Source organism: Haliaeetus albicilla, chromosome 7 (genome assembly GCF_947461875.1).
Source record: "Haliaeetus albicilla chromosome 7, bHalAlb1.1, whole genome shotgun sequence".
NCBI classification, from domain to species: Eukaryota; Metazoa; Chordata; class Aves; order Accipitriformes; family Accipitridae; genus Haliaeetus; species Haliaeetus albicilla.
The window spans coordinates 1,955,226-1,973,879 of record NC_091489.1 but is presented as its reverse complement, the minus strand read 5'-3'; the positions used below and the strand labels follow the sequence as shown (position 1 = coordinate 1,973,879).

At 68.2% G+C, this 18,654-nt stretch overlaps 1 protein-coding gene and 2 non-coding genes across 5 annotated transcripts; 1 reads left to right on the top strand and 2 right to left on the bottom strand.

Moving 5' to 3' along the window:
* Window positions 1-72, bottom strand: TRNAC-GCA (transfer RNA cysteine (anticodon GCA)). The gene has a single exon. It is a non-coding gene; the product is annotated as a tRNA-Cys (tRNA).
* A 2,495-nt stretch (window positions 73-2,567) lies between these two features.
* On the top strand, window positions 2,568-2,658 carry TRNAI-UAU (transfer RNA isoleucine (anticodon UAU)). Its single transcript is given in 2 exon segments — window positions 2,568-2,605; window positions 2,623-2,658. It is a non-coding gene; the product is annotated as a tRNA-Ile (tRNA).
* Window positions 2,659-4,209: 1,551 nt separating this feature from the next.
* CACNB1 (calcium voltage-gated channel auxiliary subunit beta 1) lies at window positions 4,210-17,707 on the bottom strand. Of its 3 annotated transcripts, none has more exons than XM_069786419.1 (14): window positions 17,205-17,700; window positions 15,311-15,397; window positions 13,476-13,595; window positions 12,799-12,921; window positions 12,543-12,679; window positions 12,364-12,440; window positions 10,365-10,384; window positions 10,011-10,091; window positions 9,851-9,909; window positions 9,048-9,157; window positions 8,020-8,171; window positions 7,807-7,902; window positions 7,534-7,719; window positions 4,210-6,293 (listed from the first exon to the last, which is right to left on the bottom strand). In XM_069786419.1, exons 1-14 carry the CDS (start codon window positions 17,289-17,291, stop codon window positions 5,841-5,843), a joined length of 1,788 nt encoding a protein of 595 aa, XP_069642520.1. In that variant the 5' UTR covers window positions 17,292-17,700; the 3' UTR covers window positions 4,210-5,840. The 3 variants fall into 3 exon arrangements, with proteins under 3 accessions (XP_069642520.1, XP_069642522.1, XP_069642521.1); XM_069786421.1 differs by lacking the exon at window positions 10,365-10,384 and adding an exon at window positions 11,914-12,059 and having other exon boundaries at window positions 17,205-17,306; XM_069786420.1 differs by lacking the exons at window positions 4,210-6,293; window positions 10,365-10,384 and adding an exon at window positions 11,914-12,059 and having other exon boundaries at window positions 7,400-7,719; window positions 17,205-17,707.
* Window positions 17,708-18,654: the final 947 nt, after the last annotated feature.

Below are 18,654 nucleotides of genomic sequence, written 5' to 3'. Positions count from 1 at the left end.
AGGGGGCACCCGGATTTGAACCGGGGACCTCTTGATCTGCAGTCAAATGCTCTACCACTGAGCTATACCCCCACCGCTGCTTTTCGTCCCCTGGCGCTAATAGCAGCAGCGCTGCACGGCCGGGTCCCTGCACACCCCCGTGCCCCCCAGCTGCAATGCACACGCACACTCATGTACACACACGCACGCACCCCCCCACCCCTCACCTGCCCCGCACAGCACACACACACGCTGTCCGGGAGGGTGGGGGGCAGAGGCAGGATCCAGCTGCCGCACTCATCCCAGTCGGGGGGGACGTGGCAGCATCAGCCCCAAAACTCCATCTGCAGAGAGCGGGATGGAGCCAAACCTTGAGTTTTCTGCAAAGCAGGCCCAGGCTGTGCATCCCACCGCAGGGCTCGGGAGACTGGGGGAGTACACGGGTTGCCAAGGTTGGGGGAGCCCCGGGGGTTTGGGGGAGCAGAGCTGCCGTGCAGGGGCCTCCGTGGCGCTGGGGGGGATTAGGTGGAGACGGCAGCGTCGAGGCGAGCACCCAGCGGGAGACGGATGGGGGGAGAGGCCGTGATTGTGCCCGAGGAGCGAGGTCAATATTTGCTCCCTAAGCCGCTGTGCAAACGTGCAGGGCGAGCGGGGGCAGCGCGTCGGGCCGGATCCAGGCACCAGCACTTCCTGGACCATAGGGAGAAAAGTTTGGGGTCACCCCGGTGCAAGCAGCCACGGTGGTTTTCCAGCCACCGGTCTGGGTTGTCCCCTCGCTGAGCTGCCCCATTTCCCTGTGTCACCCATCAGCCTCACCGCCTTCCTTTTTACAGATAGGGAAACTGAGGCACGAAGGTGGGGGGAATCGCCCAGGGCAGCAGCATCCCAGAAAGGGAAACCCCAAAGGAGGGTGATCTCTCTCCCTGCAGCAGGACACATCCCTGGAGCCCGAAGGAGGGGAGACCCCAGTGCACCCCACTCCCAGCGATCCACCAGTTCCTATCCTGCCCTGGCTGCTCCCAGGGACAAAACCCAGGGGAGCGTTGCCGTAGCCCCCAGTGCCACAGTCCGGCAACTGGGAACCAGTCCTGGGGTGGCTCTTCCTGCTGCAAAGTGTATTGGAGAGGTCAGGGGGAGCACGGGGTGGACCTGGCTAAGCCCCCCCCCGCATGTTTGGGGACGCGGCGGTGGCATTGTCTGGGGGATCCGCTCAGGGGAGGCCATTTGGGGGTTTGCCCAGTGCTGGTGCCAGCTCAGCCGGGAGATAAGGGCCAGGACACGCAAACACCTCGTTTGCAAAGCTGTTAGGGAAGGTGCAAAGCCCGTCACCCCCGGGAGACGTGTGTGTGTGCACAGTGTGTGTGCACAGGGGGTGGCAGATGGGACATGCACCGGGGCGGGGGGGGACGGGACAGGACACACAAAAACCACAGATGCCAACCTTGTGCCCACCGCTGCCCTTCCTGGGGGTGACGGTGTTTGTCCCCCATTCTCTCCCTCCACCTCCCCCTTGTCCCCACTGTCCCCTGTGTCCCACTGCCCCAGGAAAGGGGGGGGACAAACGTGGGAACCGAAGCCCGCTATTGCATGGAGCCGCTTGGTGCCTGGCAGGGTGCTGACACCCACCGCCACCCCGACCCATGGGGGGGACCCGAGGGGCTGGTGGGGACCCAGGGCTGGAGCCGACCAGGCGCCAGAGCCAGACCGCTCCGGGGGGGCCGTTTACTTTGGGGCTGTTGCAGCCAGCGAGGGGAAGGCTGGCAATTATGTTAATCCCTTAACCCCCTGATTGCCTCCTCCTTCCCCATTAGGTGGGCAAACAGTTTTAGCAGCGGGGGCCAAGATAGGCGGTGGGCTACATATACCCTGCGCCCCAGGCCCGAGCACCCCAGCATCGCCCGCCAGCACCATGCCGATGTCCCCAGCCATCCTCTGCCTCATCGCTTCGCTCCTGCCCGCCGCCTCCGGCTACCTCTGGGCCTGGATGTACTCCTTGCCCCAGCACCTGCCCGATGAAGCCGCGCTGGGAAGAAGCGCCAGCCCCGGGGACAACCTGGAGGAGGTGAGTAGTGGGTGATCCCCCCGCCAACCCGGGTGTGGGGATCCTGGGGGAGAGGAGGAGGAGGGGGTGCAGCTGCAACAGGGCTGCGAGCAAGGGTGAGAGCTGAGTTTATGGCCGGGGTGGGAGCAGGGGTGGGAGTACAGGTGGGAGCTTAGTTTCCAGTGGGGTGGGAGCTGGTTTGCAGCAGAGTGGGAGCACGGGTGGGAGCCTGGTTTCCAGCAGGGTGGGAGCAGAGTTTGCAGCAGGGGTGGGAAGCAGGGGTGGGAGCTGCTTTGCAGCAGAGTGGGAGCACGGGTGGGAGCCTGATTTCCAGCAGGGTGGGAGCAGATTTCGCAGCAGGGGTGGGAGCTGGTTTGCAGCATGGTGGGAAGCAGGGTTGGGAGCAGGGTTTGCAGCAGGGGTGGGTGCAGAATTTGCAGCCGGGGAGGGAGCGGGGGCGAGAGCGGGGCTGCGGGGGCGAGAGCGGGGCTCCGGGGGCGGGCGGCGGGGCCGGGAGGGAGCGCGGGCGCGGCGGGCGGCGCCGGGCGCTCCAGTGGCGCAATCGGTCAGCGCGCGGTACTTATAGGGCAGTACGCGGAGCAATGCCGAGGTTGTGAGTTCGAGCCTCACCTGGAGCAGGACTTTTAACGGGCTCTGGTAGCAGGGTCGCATCCCCCTCCGGCGCCGCGACCCTCCCCAGCCGGGTTTTCTTTTCCTGAGAGAAAACCCTGGAGCCGCTGCGGGGTGGTTTCCCCAGCCTCTGAGCTGCTCCCGGCCTTCGCCCCCCACTAAAACGCTCCAGCACCCAGCTCTAATTCGTCTTCCTAATGTGCAAACAGACGGTTTTTGCTCCACGCTGCTGTTTCTGGCCTGTCCCGGGGTCAGGGATGGGGTCAGCGATGGGGTCTGGTCCCCTGACGTGCTGCATCATTCCCCCCCTCCGCAGGTGACGGCGTGCAGCCCGCTCACCCCCTGCACCCACGGGCACTTCTGCGACGAGCACTTTGGGCTGTGCCTGCCCACGCGCCCCGTGGGACAGTACTGCCGCCGGGACACCCACTGCACCCACGGCCTCCTCTGCATGTTCGGCAAGTGCCAGCAGCCCGTGCCCGACGGGCAGGAAGGTGAGCAGGGGGTCTGCGATGGGGTTCGGGGCAGGGGGACGCAAGGGACAGACCCCCACAGTCCCCCCACCCCCCAGCATCAACCCTGGGAGCTGGGGGACACGATGCTCATGGGGTGGGCGCTGACCTCCGGTGTCACCCCCAAATGGTGATAAGCCAACGGGTGCTGCGGGCACCCAGCCCCATCGTTCCCAGTCCCTGCAGCTCCATCCCAGCCCCCCAGCCTGGGGATGGGTTGTATGTGTGTGGGGGGGGGTGTCCCCTCTCCCCTAACCCCGCTTTTCGCCCCGCCAGGAGCCCGGTGCCAGCGGGACGAGGACTGCGGCGCTGGTGGCTGCTGCGCACGGCAGCACGGCGAGCAAGTGTGCCAGCGGCGGCTGGCGCTGGCCCAGAGTTGCCACGTCCCCCCCGGGGGTCTGGCCTTCAGCATCAACCAGGTCTGCCCTTGCCAAGCCGGACTGGTCTGCCGGCCCACCGCACCCGGGCGAGAGTGAGTACGGGGGCTGCCGGGGACCCCAGAGCTGGGGAGGGGAACTGGGGGTCCTGCCCCGGGTGCGGGGGGGGGGGGTGGAAACGGGTCAGGTACGGAGGTGGCACTGATGTCCCCGTGTCCTCTCCGCAGGAAAGCGTTCGAGTACTGGCCGGAGAAGAGCGAGTGGAGGTGCCGGCAGCCCTGAGCCGGCAGCGCATTATTTATTCCCTGTAAATAACGTGTCTGGACCCGGCCGAGCACCGATAAATCCGGGCGAGCGCCGCGCTGAGCCCGGCTGCTGCCAGCGACCATCACCCCGGCAGCGGGTCGGCAGGAGCCCCACGAACTCCTGCTTCGGGTCTTCACCCCTTCCCAGGAGCTGGGCAGGTCCCAGTTCCATCCCTGTCTCGGCCCCAGCTGTGCCCCCCCCCCCCCCCCGCCCCGGGCACCCACTGAAGGCTCATCCCAGGGAGAGACGTGGGGAGTCACTGCAGAACCAAGTTGTGCCCGGTCTCAGCGCTGGCCCCTGGTGACTGTGGACCCCATGTGCCCCCCCCCAGCCCCGCGCAGACCCCACCAGGCACGGCCGCGGGGCAGGTCTCACCGAAATGTTTATTACAAAGAACCAAGCGAGCGGGGCGAGTCCCCACACACACCAACAAGAATAAATAAATAAAATATGCTTTGTCGGGTCTTTAAATAAAGTTTGTGGAGTGACATAAATACGGGACATCCCGCTGCCCACGGGAGGGCTGGGGGGGGCCCCACTGCCCAGACCCTGGCTGCCATGGGGGCGAGTGCCGGGGCAGGCGGGTCTCAAAGCACTTGGCAGGCAGTGACACCGAGTTCTCCCCCCCAAAAAAAGGGGAAACTGAGGCACGCAACTGGCAGAGGCGGCTTGGCGGCGGCTGGGTGCCCCTGAGTCCCCCCGGCCTGGGCTGGCAAGGCTGGTGGTCTGGGTAAGGCAGCGACCCCGGGGACCCCCAGCATCGCCCGGGGGTGGGGGGCAAGGGGCTGCCCCATAAATGGGGCAAGCCCAGCCCCACGGTGAGGGCTGGATGTGGGGTGTCCCCCCCCAACCCTGGTGTGATTGCCCCCACAGAGGCGGGGGTGGGGGGGAACGACGAGAGACCCCCCCGGGGCGGGCGCAGGAGAAGGCAGTGCCCCGGGGTGCTGGGGGGGGCGGCAAAGGCAGCCCTGCTGGGCAGGGGGGGACAGACAGACAGGCTCACAGACGGACGGACAGACAGACACAGCTGGATGGGGCGAGAGCAGACAGGCACGGCGGGGGGGGGAGGTTGGCACAGGGGGTGTTTTGGGGGGGGGGCCTGGCGCTGCCCGGCACATCCCCGCAAGTCCCAGGGAAAGGCGGGGGGCGATGCGGGGGCCCCCCAGGGCAGAGGGACCCTCCGGGTGCTGCCACGGCAGGCCAGGGCTGGGCAGCTGTTAGCATGTGTTAGACACACACACCCCCCCCCCCAACTGGCTCAGATTTGCACACACAGCCCCCCCAGTTCAGGCAGAGCCCCTCCAAGGCAAACACATGCAAACTGCCCCCCCCCCGGGGGGGCGGCATGGCCTGGGGCAGTGGGGACCCCTCCGCTGCTGGAGCACCCCAAAGCCCTGCACGCACTGCACACGCATGCACACCCCCCCCCAGCTGCTGGGGGGGGGGGTCACTGCCCTGCAGGGGTGCAGTGCCAGGCTGCAGGCACTGGCTGGGACTGGGGGGGGGCAGCTGGCAGGGACCCCCCCCCTCTACCACCACCAGCTCAGGGGTCCCCCTGCAGCTGGGTGGCAAACAGCACCATGGAGAAGCGGGGGCACCCGGGGTGCGGGGCGGGGGGGGCAGTCAGCAGGCAAGGGCTGGGTGGGGAGCACGGCCCCCCCACCCCATGCCCGGGGGCAGGGGTCGGGGACACGCCGGCTGTGGGCAGAGCCCCCAGGGTCCCCTTTGGTCACTTGCTCTCCCTGCCAGGTGGGGAGGGCCCGAGGCACCGTGAGATGCTGGGGGGGCTGTGGTGGGGGGGGGCAGGGAGACCCCCACACACACCAAGGAATGGGGCAGTGGGAGCCCCCAGGGCAAAGCAGGGGCTCCCCACGGCACGGCTGGCTGGGCTTTTTGGGGGGGGTGGGCACAAAGGCAACCAGCGGGGGTCTCCCCCACTCCAAAGCCAGCGCTGGGAGAGGGGGGGGGTCCATCCCCTGCCTGCACCCCCTCACCCTAACGGATGTAAACGTCCTGGCCCCAGCCCTCCACGTCGCTCTGGTCGAGGCCGAGGGTCTCCGGTGGGTCGGGGCAGTAGCGGTCCTGGCCCTTGGCTCGACCCCGCAGCCCCCGGCTCTCGCGCCCGGGCTCGTCCTCGTCCCAAGCACCGGGGTGCTGGTGGCCGGGGGGGGCGCGGGGTCCGGCACCGGGGGGACCCGGCGGTTCTTCCTCACCGGGGTCCGTCTCGATGTCCATGCAGCAGGAATCACCGGGCTCCGTGCCGGCCGAATCCCGGCTGCCCGGGGTCTCCGAATCGAAGGTATCCTGACGGGACAGGCTGCGGGGGGCCAGGCGGGCGGGCGGCGGGAGGGGTCGGTTTTGTCCGTGGCCCCCCACCTCGCCCAGGCCCTGCCGCAGGCGGCCGTGCTCCCCCTCGCGCGGCGGTTCCCCTGGCACTAGGTACGGACCCTGGTTAGGAGAAGCAATCACACCGTGCAAGGAAGGATGGATGGACCGGGGGGGGGTCGGTTAGTGGGGGGGCAGGTTAGCTGTGGGGTTGGCGGGGGGGCACATGCGCTCCTGCCCAGCCTGGCCTGCCCGCACTGCGCCGCTCACTCGTGACACGACAGCGACAGGTCTCAGCCCGCCACCAAATGGCACCGGGGGGGGACGGGGGGGTCGCTGGGGCAGGGCCAGGGCAGGAAGGGGGTGATGGGGTCGGGGGGGGGAAGAGCAGCGCGGGGAGGGCTGCGGGGTGGGGGCTGGCACGCCAGCAGCGTCCTGCTCACTGGAAGAATTAGCGACGGACAACACAGGACACGCGTCCCTCCTCTGCCTCCTGCCCCGGGTGGGTGCTGCGGACCCCCCAGGCTCAGCACCGTGAAGCCCACGGTGGGACAAGGCTCCGCGCCCCCCTCCCAGCCGGCCCTCGCCCACACCAGGATACCCCGAAAGCCCTCGTCGCTGCCACGGCCCCCCCAGAGCTCCGGAGAGGCGTGGGAGCGGGGGCTCCGGCACCCCGGCAGCCCCCCCCAGGGAGGCACGGAAGGGGGGGACCTGGATTCCCAGGGGGTCTCAGAGGGGGCTGATCCCTGGAGACCCCAATCCCCAGGGAGGCTCCAGGCCTGGGAGGGGGCACAGATCCCCAGGGGCACCCCAAGTCTGCGGTTGGCACCAGTCCCGGGCAGGGAGCAGATCCCCAGGGCTGATCCTAGGGATGGCCCCAATCCGGGAAGGGGAGCAGGTCCCCAGGGGGGGTGATCCCAGGGATGGTCCCATCCCGGGGGGGGGGTGCAGCTCCCCAGGGTGTCCCTGATCCCAGGGGTGTCCCCAAACCTGGGGGGCTGCAGTTCCCCAGAGTGGCCCCAAACCCAGCCAGGGGGAGCAGATCCCCAGGGGAGGCAATCCCAGGGATGGTTCCACACCTGGGGGGGGGCTGCAGTTCCCCAGGGTGGGGGGGGGGCCCACAGGTCCCCAGAGAGGGGGTAATCCCAAGAACGGTCCCACTTCTGGGGGTCCGCAGTTCCCCGGGATGTCCCTGATCCCAGGGGTCCCCCCGAATGCAGGGCGATGGAGGGGGGAGCGGGTCACCCCCGCTGCCATCTCACAGCGCGTGTTCCTCAAGGGGTCCGGGGGGGCTGGGGGTGGTCTCGGTGGCCCCGCGCCCCCAGAGGCCCAGGTTCCTGCGCAGGGAGGTGAGCACCTGTACCTGGAGGTTGGAGACGGGCGCGGGGCTGGCGGCCAGGGCGGCCGTGGCCATGGTGCGGTTCAGCAGCGGGTTGGGGGGGTTGCTGCTGGGGGGGTGCGTCGCCTTCCAGTAAGCCTCCAGGTATTCGGCCAGGTGCTCGCAGGCCTCCTCCAGCTGGTTCTCGTCCAGCACGATGTCGAACATCTCCTGAGGAGACGGGGAGGAGGCCGTGGGGCAGGGTGGGGCGGGGCGGGGCAGGGTGTGGCAGGGCGGGGCAGGGCGGGGCATACTCACGGGCGGGCACTGCGCCAGCTTGTCAGAGGCCACCATCTGCACGTTGAGGTGCTTTGCCTGGGATTTGCCCCTGGACTTCACCAGCCGTTGCAGCACCTGGGGCAGGAGAGGGCAGCCCGGGGTGGCCACAGGGACCCGGCCCCCCGTCCCAAAAAAAGCACGGCGAGGCGGGACGGTTGGGGCTGCCCCCCCCATCCCGGGGCCTGGACCCACCTTGGGGGAGGTGATTTTGATGTAGACGATGATGGGGGCCAGCGACGTCTTGGCCAACTGGGCCGGGTGGTTGATGGTGTCGGCATCCAAGGCCACCAGCTGCAGCGTCCGGGCCAGCTCGAAGATGCGCTCGGTCTCGCTCTGGACCTCGGCTGCCGGGGCAGGGAGACGGCGAGGGTCAGGGGGATGGCGTGGGGGGGACGGGCGAGCACGTGGGGGCTGTGGGGACGACTGCCGGGAGATGCGACAAGGGGAACGGGACGGGGACAGGACCACGAGGGGTCTCGTCATGGGGCTTGGCCACTCCGATGTCACCCCAGCCCCAGGGACTGGGGGGGTTCGCTGCAGGAGGGAGGTGGCAGTGGGCTCCCAGCGCTGGCACCGACTGGGTGAGGAAGGGGCAAAGCCCCCCCGGACCACACGCATTTGGGGTGGGGGGTCAGTCGGGGGCTGTGTGACCGGGGTGTCCCCAACCCTCAGACTCTGCCCAGTTGGTCGGACACTCCTGTGTCCCAGAGCCTGGTCACGGCCAGGCAGGGAGGATGGGGGTCCAAGGGGATGTGTCCCCCACTGCCCCCCCCACCGGGCAGGGGGCTGCCGGGGGTCCCGGCGGGTCCAAGCTACATACCCAAGACATCTGTATCAGGAGCAGGGAAGGAAGGAAGCAGCGCGGAGGGGAGGAAACCCAAGGGAAAGGAGGAAAAGGAAAGAAAAACACAACAGAGAGAAGATAAAAGGGAAGGAGGGGGAGAAAGACCAAGTCAAACCAACCGGGGGGGGAGCGCAGTGGCCCGGGTCCCCCCCCACGTTAGTCACCCCGTAGAGGCAGACCCCCAACACCTCACCCCCAGGAGCCGTGCACCGGTGCAGGCGGGACGAGCACCCCGGGATGGACGGGCTGGGGGATGCTGCCAGGCTGATACAGATGGAGGCTTGGGGGGGAGTTGGGGGTGGTGGTGGGGGTCCATGCTGCCCAGCCGGGTGGGGGGGGGTCAGCATGGGGCGGCCAAGCCGCGGCGGCACCTTACCCAGGCTGGAGCGCGTGCTGGAGCGCTCGATGATGGTGTGCTTGCTGGGGTTGTTCAAGACGGAGCGCTTGGCCAGGGAGATGTCGGCCGTCACTCGCGTGATGGAGATCCTGCGAGACGGAGAGGGCACGAGCGGGTGGGGGGGAAGCAACAGCGGGTGCAACCCCCCCACGTGCATACCCACACCGCCCCGGGGGGCAGGATGGGACCCTCCTTCTGTCCCCGTCCTCCTACCCCCTGCACAAGGCTGCCTGGAGCTGGAGCCACAGGACTCCTGCTCCTCGGGGGAGAGATCCCCCCCCTCAAACAGCATGAACCACGGGGCAGGGCTGAGGGTCCCTGCGTGGGATTAGGGGTCCCCTGTGGGATTAGGGGTCCTGCTGTGGGATTAGGGGTCCCCCCATGGGATTAGGGGTCCCTCTATGGGGTGAAGGGTCCCCCTGTGGGATTGGGGGTCCCCCATGGGGTTGGGGGTCCCCCCACGGGGTGAAGGGTACCCCCGTGGGGTTGGGGTCCCCCTGCAGGGTTAGGGGTCCTGCCCTGGGATTAGGGGTCCCTGCATGGGATTAGGGGTCCCTCTATGGGGGTGAAGGGTCCCCCTGTGGGATTAAGGGTCCCCCCACGGGGTTAGGGGTCCTGTCCTGGGATTAGGGGTCCCCCCATGGGATTAGGGGTTCCCCCCACGGGGTTACGGGTCCCTCTACGGGGTGAAGGGTTCCCCTGTGGGGTTAGGGGTCTCCCCATGGGGTTAGGGGTCCTCCATGGGGTCAGGGGTCCCCCAACCCGGCAGCCTCCTGCCTCACCTGCCATCAAAGCGATGCTTCAAGAAGTCGAAGAGAGCTTTCTGCATCATGTCTGTGACCTGGGGAGGGAGGGAGGAAGGCAGGGAGGGAGACCGTGGGGCTGGGGTCCTTCTCCACCCCCCCCGTATCCCCCCTCCCCAATCCCCCCCCCAATCCTCACCTCGTAGCCCTTCAGCGAGGGTCCCACCAGGATGATGGGCCGCATGGAGGGCACCACGTCGTATGGGGGCACGTGCTCGGCCTGGGGGGGGGGGCAGAGCCGGGTGTTAGTGGGGCTTGCGGGGCGCGACGACGACAGGACACACGACGATGACACACGACGACACACGACGACACACCGCGACACACGACGACACACCGCGGGGGACACACACACACGCTCAGCTTCGCCCCTGAGGGGGGGACAGCTTTGGGGATGGGGATTTGGGGGGGGGGGGCTGCAAGTGGGGGGCACCCCGTCCCCTCCCCACGGGCCCTCCTGGGGTGGGTGAGGGGGGGTCCTGACGCTACTCACCGATTTCTGCTTCTGCTTCGCTACGTCCCGAGAGGCCGCGCGTGGCCGGGGGGGGGGCGAGAGAAGACAAACAAGGCATGCGTGTTATCCGCGGGCACGGGGGGGGGGGACCGAGCTGGGCTATGGGGGGGGTGGGGGGGGCAGCCCGGGGATGTGGGTGTCGTGGGTGTCGTCCCCCCCCCCACCCCGGGGGGGGGGGGGCTGCCCCACGGGACACGCATGTCCCCTGACCCGGGGGGGGGCTGCTCCGTGAGCGTGTTTCACGTGAAGCATCGCCCTGCTCTGAGATTTGGGGTGCAAGCGGGGGGTCTGCGGGGTTTGGGGAGCGGGATGGGGAGTGGCGGGGGGGGCAGGTTGCCCCCACAAGCCTTTGCAGACCCCCTCCTCACCCCCCCCGCTGCGGGGCTGTGATTGTGCCCGACCCCCCCCCAGCTTCTGCCCAGTTTGGGGGGGAGGAACGGTCCATTCCCATTCGCAGGGGAGACGAGACACTGGCCGTGCTGGCACACACCATGCGCACACTGGGGGACCCCAGGCCACTGGGGGGGGCACGGACTGATCCATCCCACGGACCACAGGGGGGAATACAGCCACGGACTGATCCATCCCATGGACCACAGGGGGGATACAGCCACAGACTGATCCATCCCATAGATCATGGGGGGAGGCAGCCACGGACTGATCCATCCCACGGACCACGGGGGGATACAGACACGGACTGATCCATCCCATGGACCACAGTGGGGATACAGCCACAGACTGATCCATCCCATAGATCATGGGGGGAGGCAGCCACGGACTGATCCATCCCATGGACTATGGGGGGGATACAGCCACGGATTGATCCATCCCACAGGTCATGGGGGGAGACAGCCACGGACTGATCCATCCCATGGACTATGGGGGGGATACAGCCATGGACTGATCTATCCCATGGACCACAGGGGGGATACAGCCACAGACTGATCCATCCCATAGATCATGGGGGGAGACAGCCACGGACTGATCCATCCCATAGATCATGGGGGGAGACAGCCACGGACTGATCCATCCCATAGATCATGGGGGGAGACAGCCACGGACTGATCCATCCCATAGATCATGGGGGGAGACAGCCACGGACTGATCCATTCCATGGATCACAGTGGGAGAATCAGTCATGGACTGATCCATCCCACAGACCACGGGGGGGATACAGCCACAGACTGATCCATCCCATGGCCCATGGGGGGGTATACAGCCACGGACTGATCCATCCCATGGCCCACGGGGGGGTATACAGCCACGGACTGATCCATCCCATGGCCCACGGGGGGGTATACAGCCACGGACTGATCCACCCCACGGTGCATGGGGGACACCCCCGCCGCCCCGCTCCCCCGCAGACGCTCGCGCCCATCCTGCGGCGCGATGACACGCCACGGCGACGCAGGCAGGAGTGCTCGGGCAGCGTGTGGCCCCCCCCCAGCACCCCCCGCCAGCCCTCCCAGGCAGTGTTAGGGCAGGCAGGGTGCAGCAGGCGAGCGTGGGGCCGGCGGGTGCCAGTTACCTTCCTAAAGAAGGGGATGCGCTTGGTGTGGGCGGGGGGGGTGGTGACACTGCTCACGCTACTCTTAGGGGAGCGGTGGGTCTCCATGGCCTCCTCCTCCTCTAACTCATCGGGGTCAAAGGCAAAGCTAGGCATGTCCAGGGCACCTGGGGACGGAGGGGCAGCCGGAGCCGGGGAGAGGGGAGGGAGAAAAGAAGAGCGATAATGGCGATGGAAGAAGGGAAAAATGGAGACGGGGGGGGGGGGGGGGGGGTTGGGAAGAGCGGGAGGGTGGTGGGGAAGAGGGGAGGGAGCGGGGGGGGGGGCATTGCACCCGCCTGCCTGCACCCGGGGCGGAGGGGCCGGAGCTGCGGACGAGGGGGGGAACGAAGGACCCCTGCACAACCCCCCCCCCAAGGCTGGACCTGCCCCGCTCAGGCCAGGGGCTGCGGGGACCCCGGACACTCTTACCGCTGGCTGGGGGGGTGGGCCGGCGGGTCCCCGTCACCACGTCGCCCAGGCTGGAGCTGGAGTTGTCGCCCGATTTGCTGGATGGGAGAAGCACAGAGAGGGGGACGGGGGTGAGGGTGGGATGGGGGGGACGGGGGGAAGCCCGGGCTGGGGGTGGGGGGTTGGGGATGAGCCCCCACCTCGAGCTCAGGCGGTTCTGCCTCATCTTCTGCTCCTGCAGCAGCCGCATGTTCTCCAGCTTGACGGGGCTGGGGATGAAGCCCACCTCGCAGCCCTCCTTCACCAGCCGCCCGATCCACCAGTCGTTGTTGTATTTCTGCACCAGGGAGAGAGGGGCTTGGGGGTGGAACGCCTGAAACCCCCAAACCCCCACCCCCAGGGCTGCCACCCCCCAAAAAGACCCCAGCCCCGCACCCCTGCCAGCCCCATCCCCACCTCCTTGATGTGTAGGAAGTCTTTGGGCTCGAAGCAGATGGCCATGCCCTGCACCGGCATGTCGTCGCTGGCGGACGGGTTGTAGCCGACGTTCGTCCTCACGGCGAACGCCACCGGCTTCGTCTGTCAACAGGAGAGAGCTCAGCATCTCCCCCCCTCCCACCCCAAACTGTGGAGACACCACCCCCCCCCCCCAGCAAAAGCCAGTCCCCACCTCGGGCCAGGCAGGTGCCGGTACCGGTACCGGTGCGACCGGCTGAGCAGCGGGGCTGGCACGGCACAGCCACTCACTGGAGCCTGAGTTGGGGACACTGTGGCCACAACAACCCGGGAGCTTAACGAGGGGCTCATCAGCCAATTGCCCTCGTGTGATGGGTGCTCAGCCAAGGCGAGAACTCAGGCATCCGGGCTCCCAGTTCCACCCAGTAGACCCCACTGCCTTCCCAATGCCACCCAGTGATCCCGGGGCCACCATTTCAGGGGACGGGATGCCGGGGGGATGGAGAGCAGGGGCAGCACGGAGGGGACTGGGGGGGGTCAGCCCCTTCCCGCAGCGGGTCCCATCCTGCCGGGGCAGGGGGTGCGGAGGGGCCGGGTGGGTGGCAGGGGTACCTGCCTGCACCCGAGGAGGCGAGGGCAGGAGGTGATGGGGGGGTCTTCCAGCCCAGCCTTCCCACCTTGGCTTTCTCCAGCTGTGCCATGGCCTGGCGCTCAGCCTCCTTGCGCAGTGCCTCCCGGTCCTCCTCCAGCGACACGTCCGAGTCCGAGGGGCGGCTGGTGTAGGACTCGGCCGAGCCCTGGGAGAGAAAGGCAGAGGGGTCAGCCCACACCGTCCTCCCCCAAAACGGGGAACCCAGCCCCACGCCCGACCCCGTGGCCGTCTCCTCCCGTAGGACCCTCTCACTAGGGCTGGTGCCCATCACCGTGGCCTCTGGGCATGCTGGGGAGAAACCATCCCCAAAAGTTGCCTCCTCCCCAAGCAGGGGCAAATCCTGCCCGGTGGCATCCCGGCGGGGTTACGGCAGGCCGAGGGCCGGCGCAGCTGTTCCCACCGCTCCGGCAGGGAACGTGATACCGATCCGGCGCCTGCTCCCGTCCCGCTGCTGCGGGGCCGGGAAGGCAACGAGGGACCCCCCCCCCTGCACTGTGCCTGCCTGTTGCCCCCCCCCGGTTGTCCCCCACTCGAGGGAAGGCCAGCAGGGACAGCGCTGTGTCCCCCCCACTCCGAAGGGGTCCCATGGCAATGGGGAAAGGGTGCTGTGGGGTGACTCGGGGTCACCCCAGGACAAGGCTGGAGCTGGGGTGGGATTGGAGACCCCCCCCTGCTCACCCCCCAGCCCCTGGGGCCAGAGGCAGTGGGGAGACCCATGGGATCCCCCAGCCCCAGGGCAGTGGGTGCCGTGGGGGACGGTGAAGGCACCGACCGCCCTGGGCGGGCTACTTCCCCCCCCCCAGCCCCTCTATAATCCCCTAAACCCCACCAGAGCCCCCCCAGGGTTGCGGGAGCCCCCATCCCCGCTTTGCCCTGTCCTTTCCAAACATCGGGGAGGTGGGGGCCGCTCTCCTTTGCACAGACCCCGAACCCCCTGGCCATGGGGCAGCAGCCCCCCACGGGACACCCCCCCCCCCCAAAAGCCACGGGGCAGAGACCAGCTGCCCCAGTTCCCCCTGCCGCTGCTGGGGGTCTGGCCCTTCCTGAGCCCCCCCAGCCCCACGGCGAGACTGGAGAGGTCTTTGGGGGGGGTCCAACCACAACACCCTCACCCCGCAGACCTCGTGGGTCCCACCAGCTTCTGGGACCACCCACCCCAACACCCACGGAGCCGAGGGGGACCCCGCACCGAGGGCAGACCCGGCAAGCCAGGACGGAAGGGTGCCAGGGGGGCAAAGTCCTGGGTGCTGGGGGGGCTACAGGGCCGGGGGTGGTGGTGGGCGGGGGGGACGACACACACGCTCACCGGGGCGGCTGGGTGGTCTTTGTCGGCCATCTCCATGGTGGCAGGGCTGGGGGTGAGTGGGGCGGGCGGGCGCTGGGTTGGGGCACCCGTGGGTCAGGTTTCATTTCGCAGCCGTCCCGGGTATATTTAGCCCGGTGCCGGGCAGGGGGTGGGAGCCTGGGGGGGGGGGAGTGTGGGGGGGCCACAGGGGCCGCTGCCAAGCCAGCAGCCCTGCTGGGTGGACAGGGCGGCTTTGATGCCAGCTGGGAGATGCCAGGGCTGTGTCCCCTGCTTGGCACCCCCAGGAGGGGCACGGAACCCCTGGGGTGCTACAAGACCCCAAATGCTCCCAATATTGGGGGGCAGGGTGACTCCCCCAGCACCCACCGCAGGGCAGAGAGGGGATGGGGGGCACAGCTGGGTTTGGCTCAGCCATTGCAATGCCTGCACACCCCCCCCCCCCGCCAGGCCACGCCAGGCTCAGTTGCGAACCTGTACCCGGGGGGGGGGTACAAGGGCCCCCACAGGCAGGCAGGTCTCCCAGGACCCCCCAGGACAGCTGCCCCCCCCCTCACCTGCCGGACGAAGCTGTTGGAGGTGGTGTCGGACGAGGTGCTGCCATCCGAGCGCTTGAAGCGGCTCTTGCGTTTGCTGTACTTGCCCTAGGAAGAGGGGGGGGGCAAGAGGGGAGTGCTGGAACCCCAAGACTTGGGGGGGGGCAGCTCTGTCCCCCCCCAGCCCCAGCTGCCAGGGATGCTCCATCCCCTGCCCTGCAAGCAAACACAGCTCCTGGGGGATAAGAGAAGGGAAACTGAGGCAGGGAAGGGGATGGGGTTGCCCCCTGCTCAGGGGCCGTGCAGGCCCCCCCCCCAGGGACCCGGCATCGCCTTATCCAGGGGTCTGGATCTCCGATCCTCATGGAGAGGAGAGGGAGCCAGCGGGGCTGATCGGATTTGGGGGAGATCCCAGCTGCGGCCCCTGGTTTCTCACTCCAGCCCCCAAACTCTGTGCCCGCCCCCCCGGCGCTGGCCAAACCAGAGCCCAACCAGTATCCCAGGGAGGTGTCCGCTATGAGGGGGGGCACCCCACGACCCCACCCCAGTGCCCGCACCCCGCACACGCGTGTGCGCATCCCCCCCCCCCCAAAGCGTGGGCACCCTCCTCGCTCCGTGTAAAGGGGGTGGACACACACATGCACCCCCACACCCACCGGCACCCACCCCGCATCCCAATGGGGACCCCCCCCACCCCACCGCTTCCTCCAGTGCCTCCTGCTGGGATGGACTGGGGGAGATGGGGATGCCCCAGTACCTCCCTTGAGGCACCTCCTCAGGGCAGGGGGGAGGATGCCAGAGCTTGCTGGGGGGGGGCACCGGGGGGGGACAAGAGGCTGGGACATGCCAGGGGGGCGAGCGGGGCTGTCACCTCCCCGGCGTCTCGAAGGGACAGCTGGGCCCAGCTGCCACCCAGTCTGGGGGTGGGTGGTCCCGACACCGGGCAGCACCGGGTATTTTTAGGTTCCTTCACCCCCCCCGCCACCGACCACCCCCTCCCCACCATCCGCTGCTCCCAGCAGGGAATGGACATGGCTGGAGCTCGGCAGCGAAGGTCCCTGGGGTGGGGACAGTGGCCCCGCTGTCGGTGTGGGGTTCACTGCAACCCCCCCCCCGAAACGGAGGTGGGGGTGACACCCAGCTCTGCCGGCCCCCCCCTGGGGCAGCTGGATGCAGCCAGGGCCTGTGCCTCCATCCCCTGTTGTCCCCCCCAAAAAAAAATTGTCACCCCAACTGGTTGATGCTCCCCAGGCTGTCTGGGTGTCTGTCCCAATGGGGGTGTGTGTGGGGGGGACACAGCACCCACCCAGACCATGGGGATGAGGTGCTCCACTGGTCTGCAGTGCCCCCCACCCCACTGGAACCAGCTGGGGACACATCCCTCCCCGCCCCCCCAGGCTGAAAGGGACAAGCTGGGAGTGGAGGGGGGGGGGCACCACCCCGGCAGAGTTTTCCCAATTCCTAAAAGTTTCCCGGTGCGCACAACACCCCCCCCACCCCGGCACCCACCTCCCCACCCCGGGGTGCTGCGGGTGGGCAGACCCTGGGAGGTGGTGGCAGGCATGGAGCGGGGGGGGAGCAGTGACACAGCAAGCAGCATAGAGGAGCCCCCCCCCCCCCGCCTCCATGCACTCCCCAAACCTGGGGGCTGGACACCCCCTTCCCTGGGATGCTTGGTGTTATGGGGAGGGGGGGGTGACTGCATTTGGGATCCCTCCCAGGCTAGCTTGGTTAGGGGTGGGGGGGGGCACCCTGTTTTGCATGCTGAGGGGTGAAATCGCCCCCGTTATGGGGTGTAGGGGTTGGGACGGGGGTACTGATGGGGCTCACCCCCCCCCCATGCACCCTGGGGCTGTACGCGATGGTACCGATGCAGCCTCCCCCCTCCTCGTCCCCAAATTCCCGGGGGTGTCACCTGGAGGGCGGCGTTGTCGAAGACGTCCATCTGGATGTCCTGCGTGGAGCTGTAAGGGGTACGGGCCATGCCGCCTTCCCGCACCATGGAGCTCGCCGGGGTTCGGCGGGTTTTGGGGTTGGGGGACGGACACACAGACACAGAAGGACAAGACGATGACGATGACGATGGAGCCCAGGCCTGGCCTCCGCCGTACCGGCCCCCGCGGTGACGGTGGCCTCGGCGTGTAGCGAGCGAGAAGAGGAGGAGGAGGAGGAGGAGGAGGAGGAGAAGGAGGAAGGAGGAGTGGGGATGGCGGCAGCGGGGGGACGAGGGATGGCGGGCGGCCGCCTCCGCCTCGGCCGCTCCCACCGCGTTCCCTGGGAGGGATGGGGGATGCAGCCCCCTCCCCGCTCCCTTTCCAGGTAGGGTACCCCCAAAGCAGCTCCTTCTCCTGGGGGAAAAAAAGGGGGGGCTGATGAGGATCCCCCCTCCCCAAATCAGGGAGCATTTAGCCTGGAGCAGACTTGCTTGCTGGGGGTGGGGGGGGGATGCCAAAAAGAGATGGGGGGGACAGAGGGCCCCCAGGCTGTTGTGTGCCTCGGTGGCGGGGGGGACGACACACAACATGCAGGGGCAGCCATGCCCCCATCCTCAAACGTCAGTGCCTGGAGTGGGATGTGCTTCGGTCTGGGGAACCCAGGGCTCCTTCCAGACAAGGCTGCCCCTAAAACTCCAGCTTCTCCCCCCTGCCACCCTCCCCAGCTGGGATCCCCACAGCCTCCGAGTGACCCACGTCCCCCCGCTCTGCTCCCCGGGGGCACGCATGCCCAGACACAGAGCCATCTGCACGCCCCGTGTGAAACATCCAGGGAAAGGGCACCCCGGACACCCCGCAGCAATGGGGGGGATGCCCGGGGCCAATGAACCCCACATGCGGTCGGGGAAGGGGCTGCACTTGGCACCCACACCAGCCCCCAGCATGGCTGCAGCCACCCTGCAGGGACCCCAGCACCGTCCCTGCCTCCTTGTGCCAGCTGGTGCGAGGGGCAGACCCCGTGTGCTGGTGGGCGAGGGCTGCAGGCAACGTGTGCCAGGCAGGACGGAGTTTTCCCTTGCCCCCTCCCCAGGGAACCTGCCGGCACCGGGATCCATCGCTTCCTCCCCAGGCAGGACCGGGCTGAGACCTCCCACACTCATCTCACGTCAACTGCACCGCAGGAGCCGCTGCTGCCGGCTGTTGGAAAGTTAAAAATTCCTTGCCCCCACCCCCCCCCCACCCCCGCCACCCCAGCCCCATGCCAGCGGGTCTTTTCCTGCTCCAGTCCCAGCTCCTGCAGCTGTGGGACAATGTGCCCGGGGAAGCGGGACAGCTGACGCCACATTTTCCATTATTAGCCCCCATCCATCACCGGCACCATAAGGTGCCTACGACAGCACCGGCGCACGCTTCGTGGCAGCCGGGCAGGTG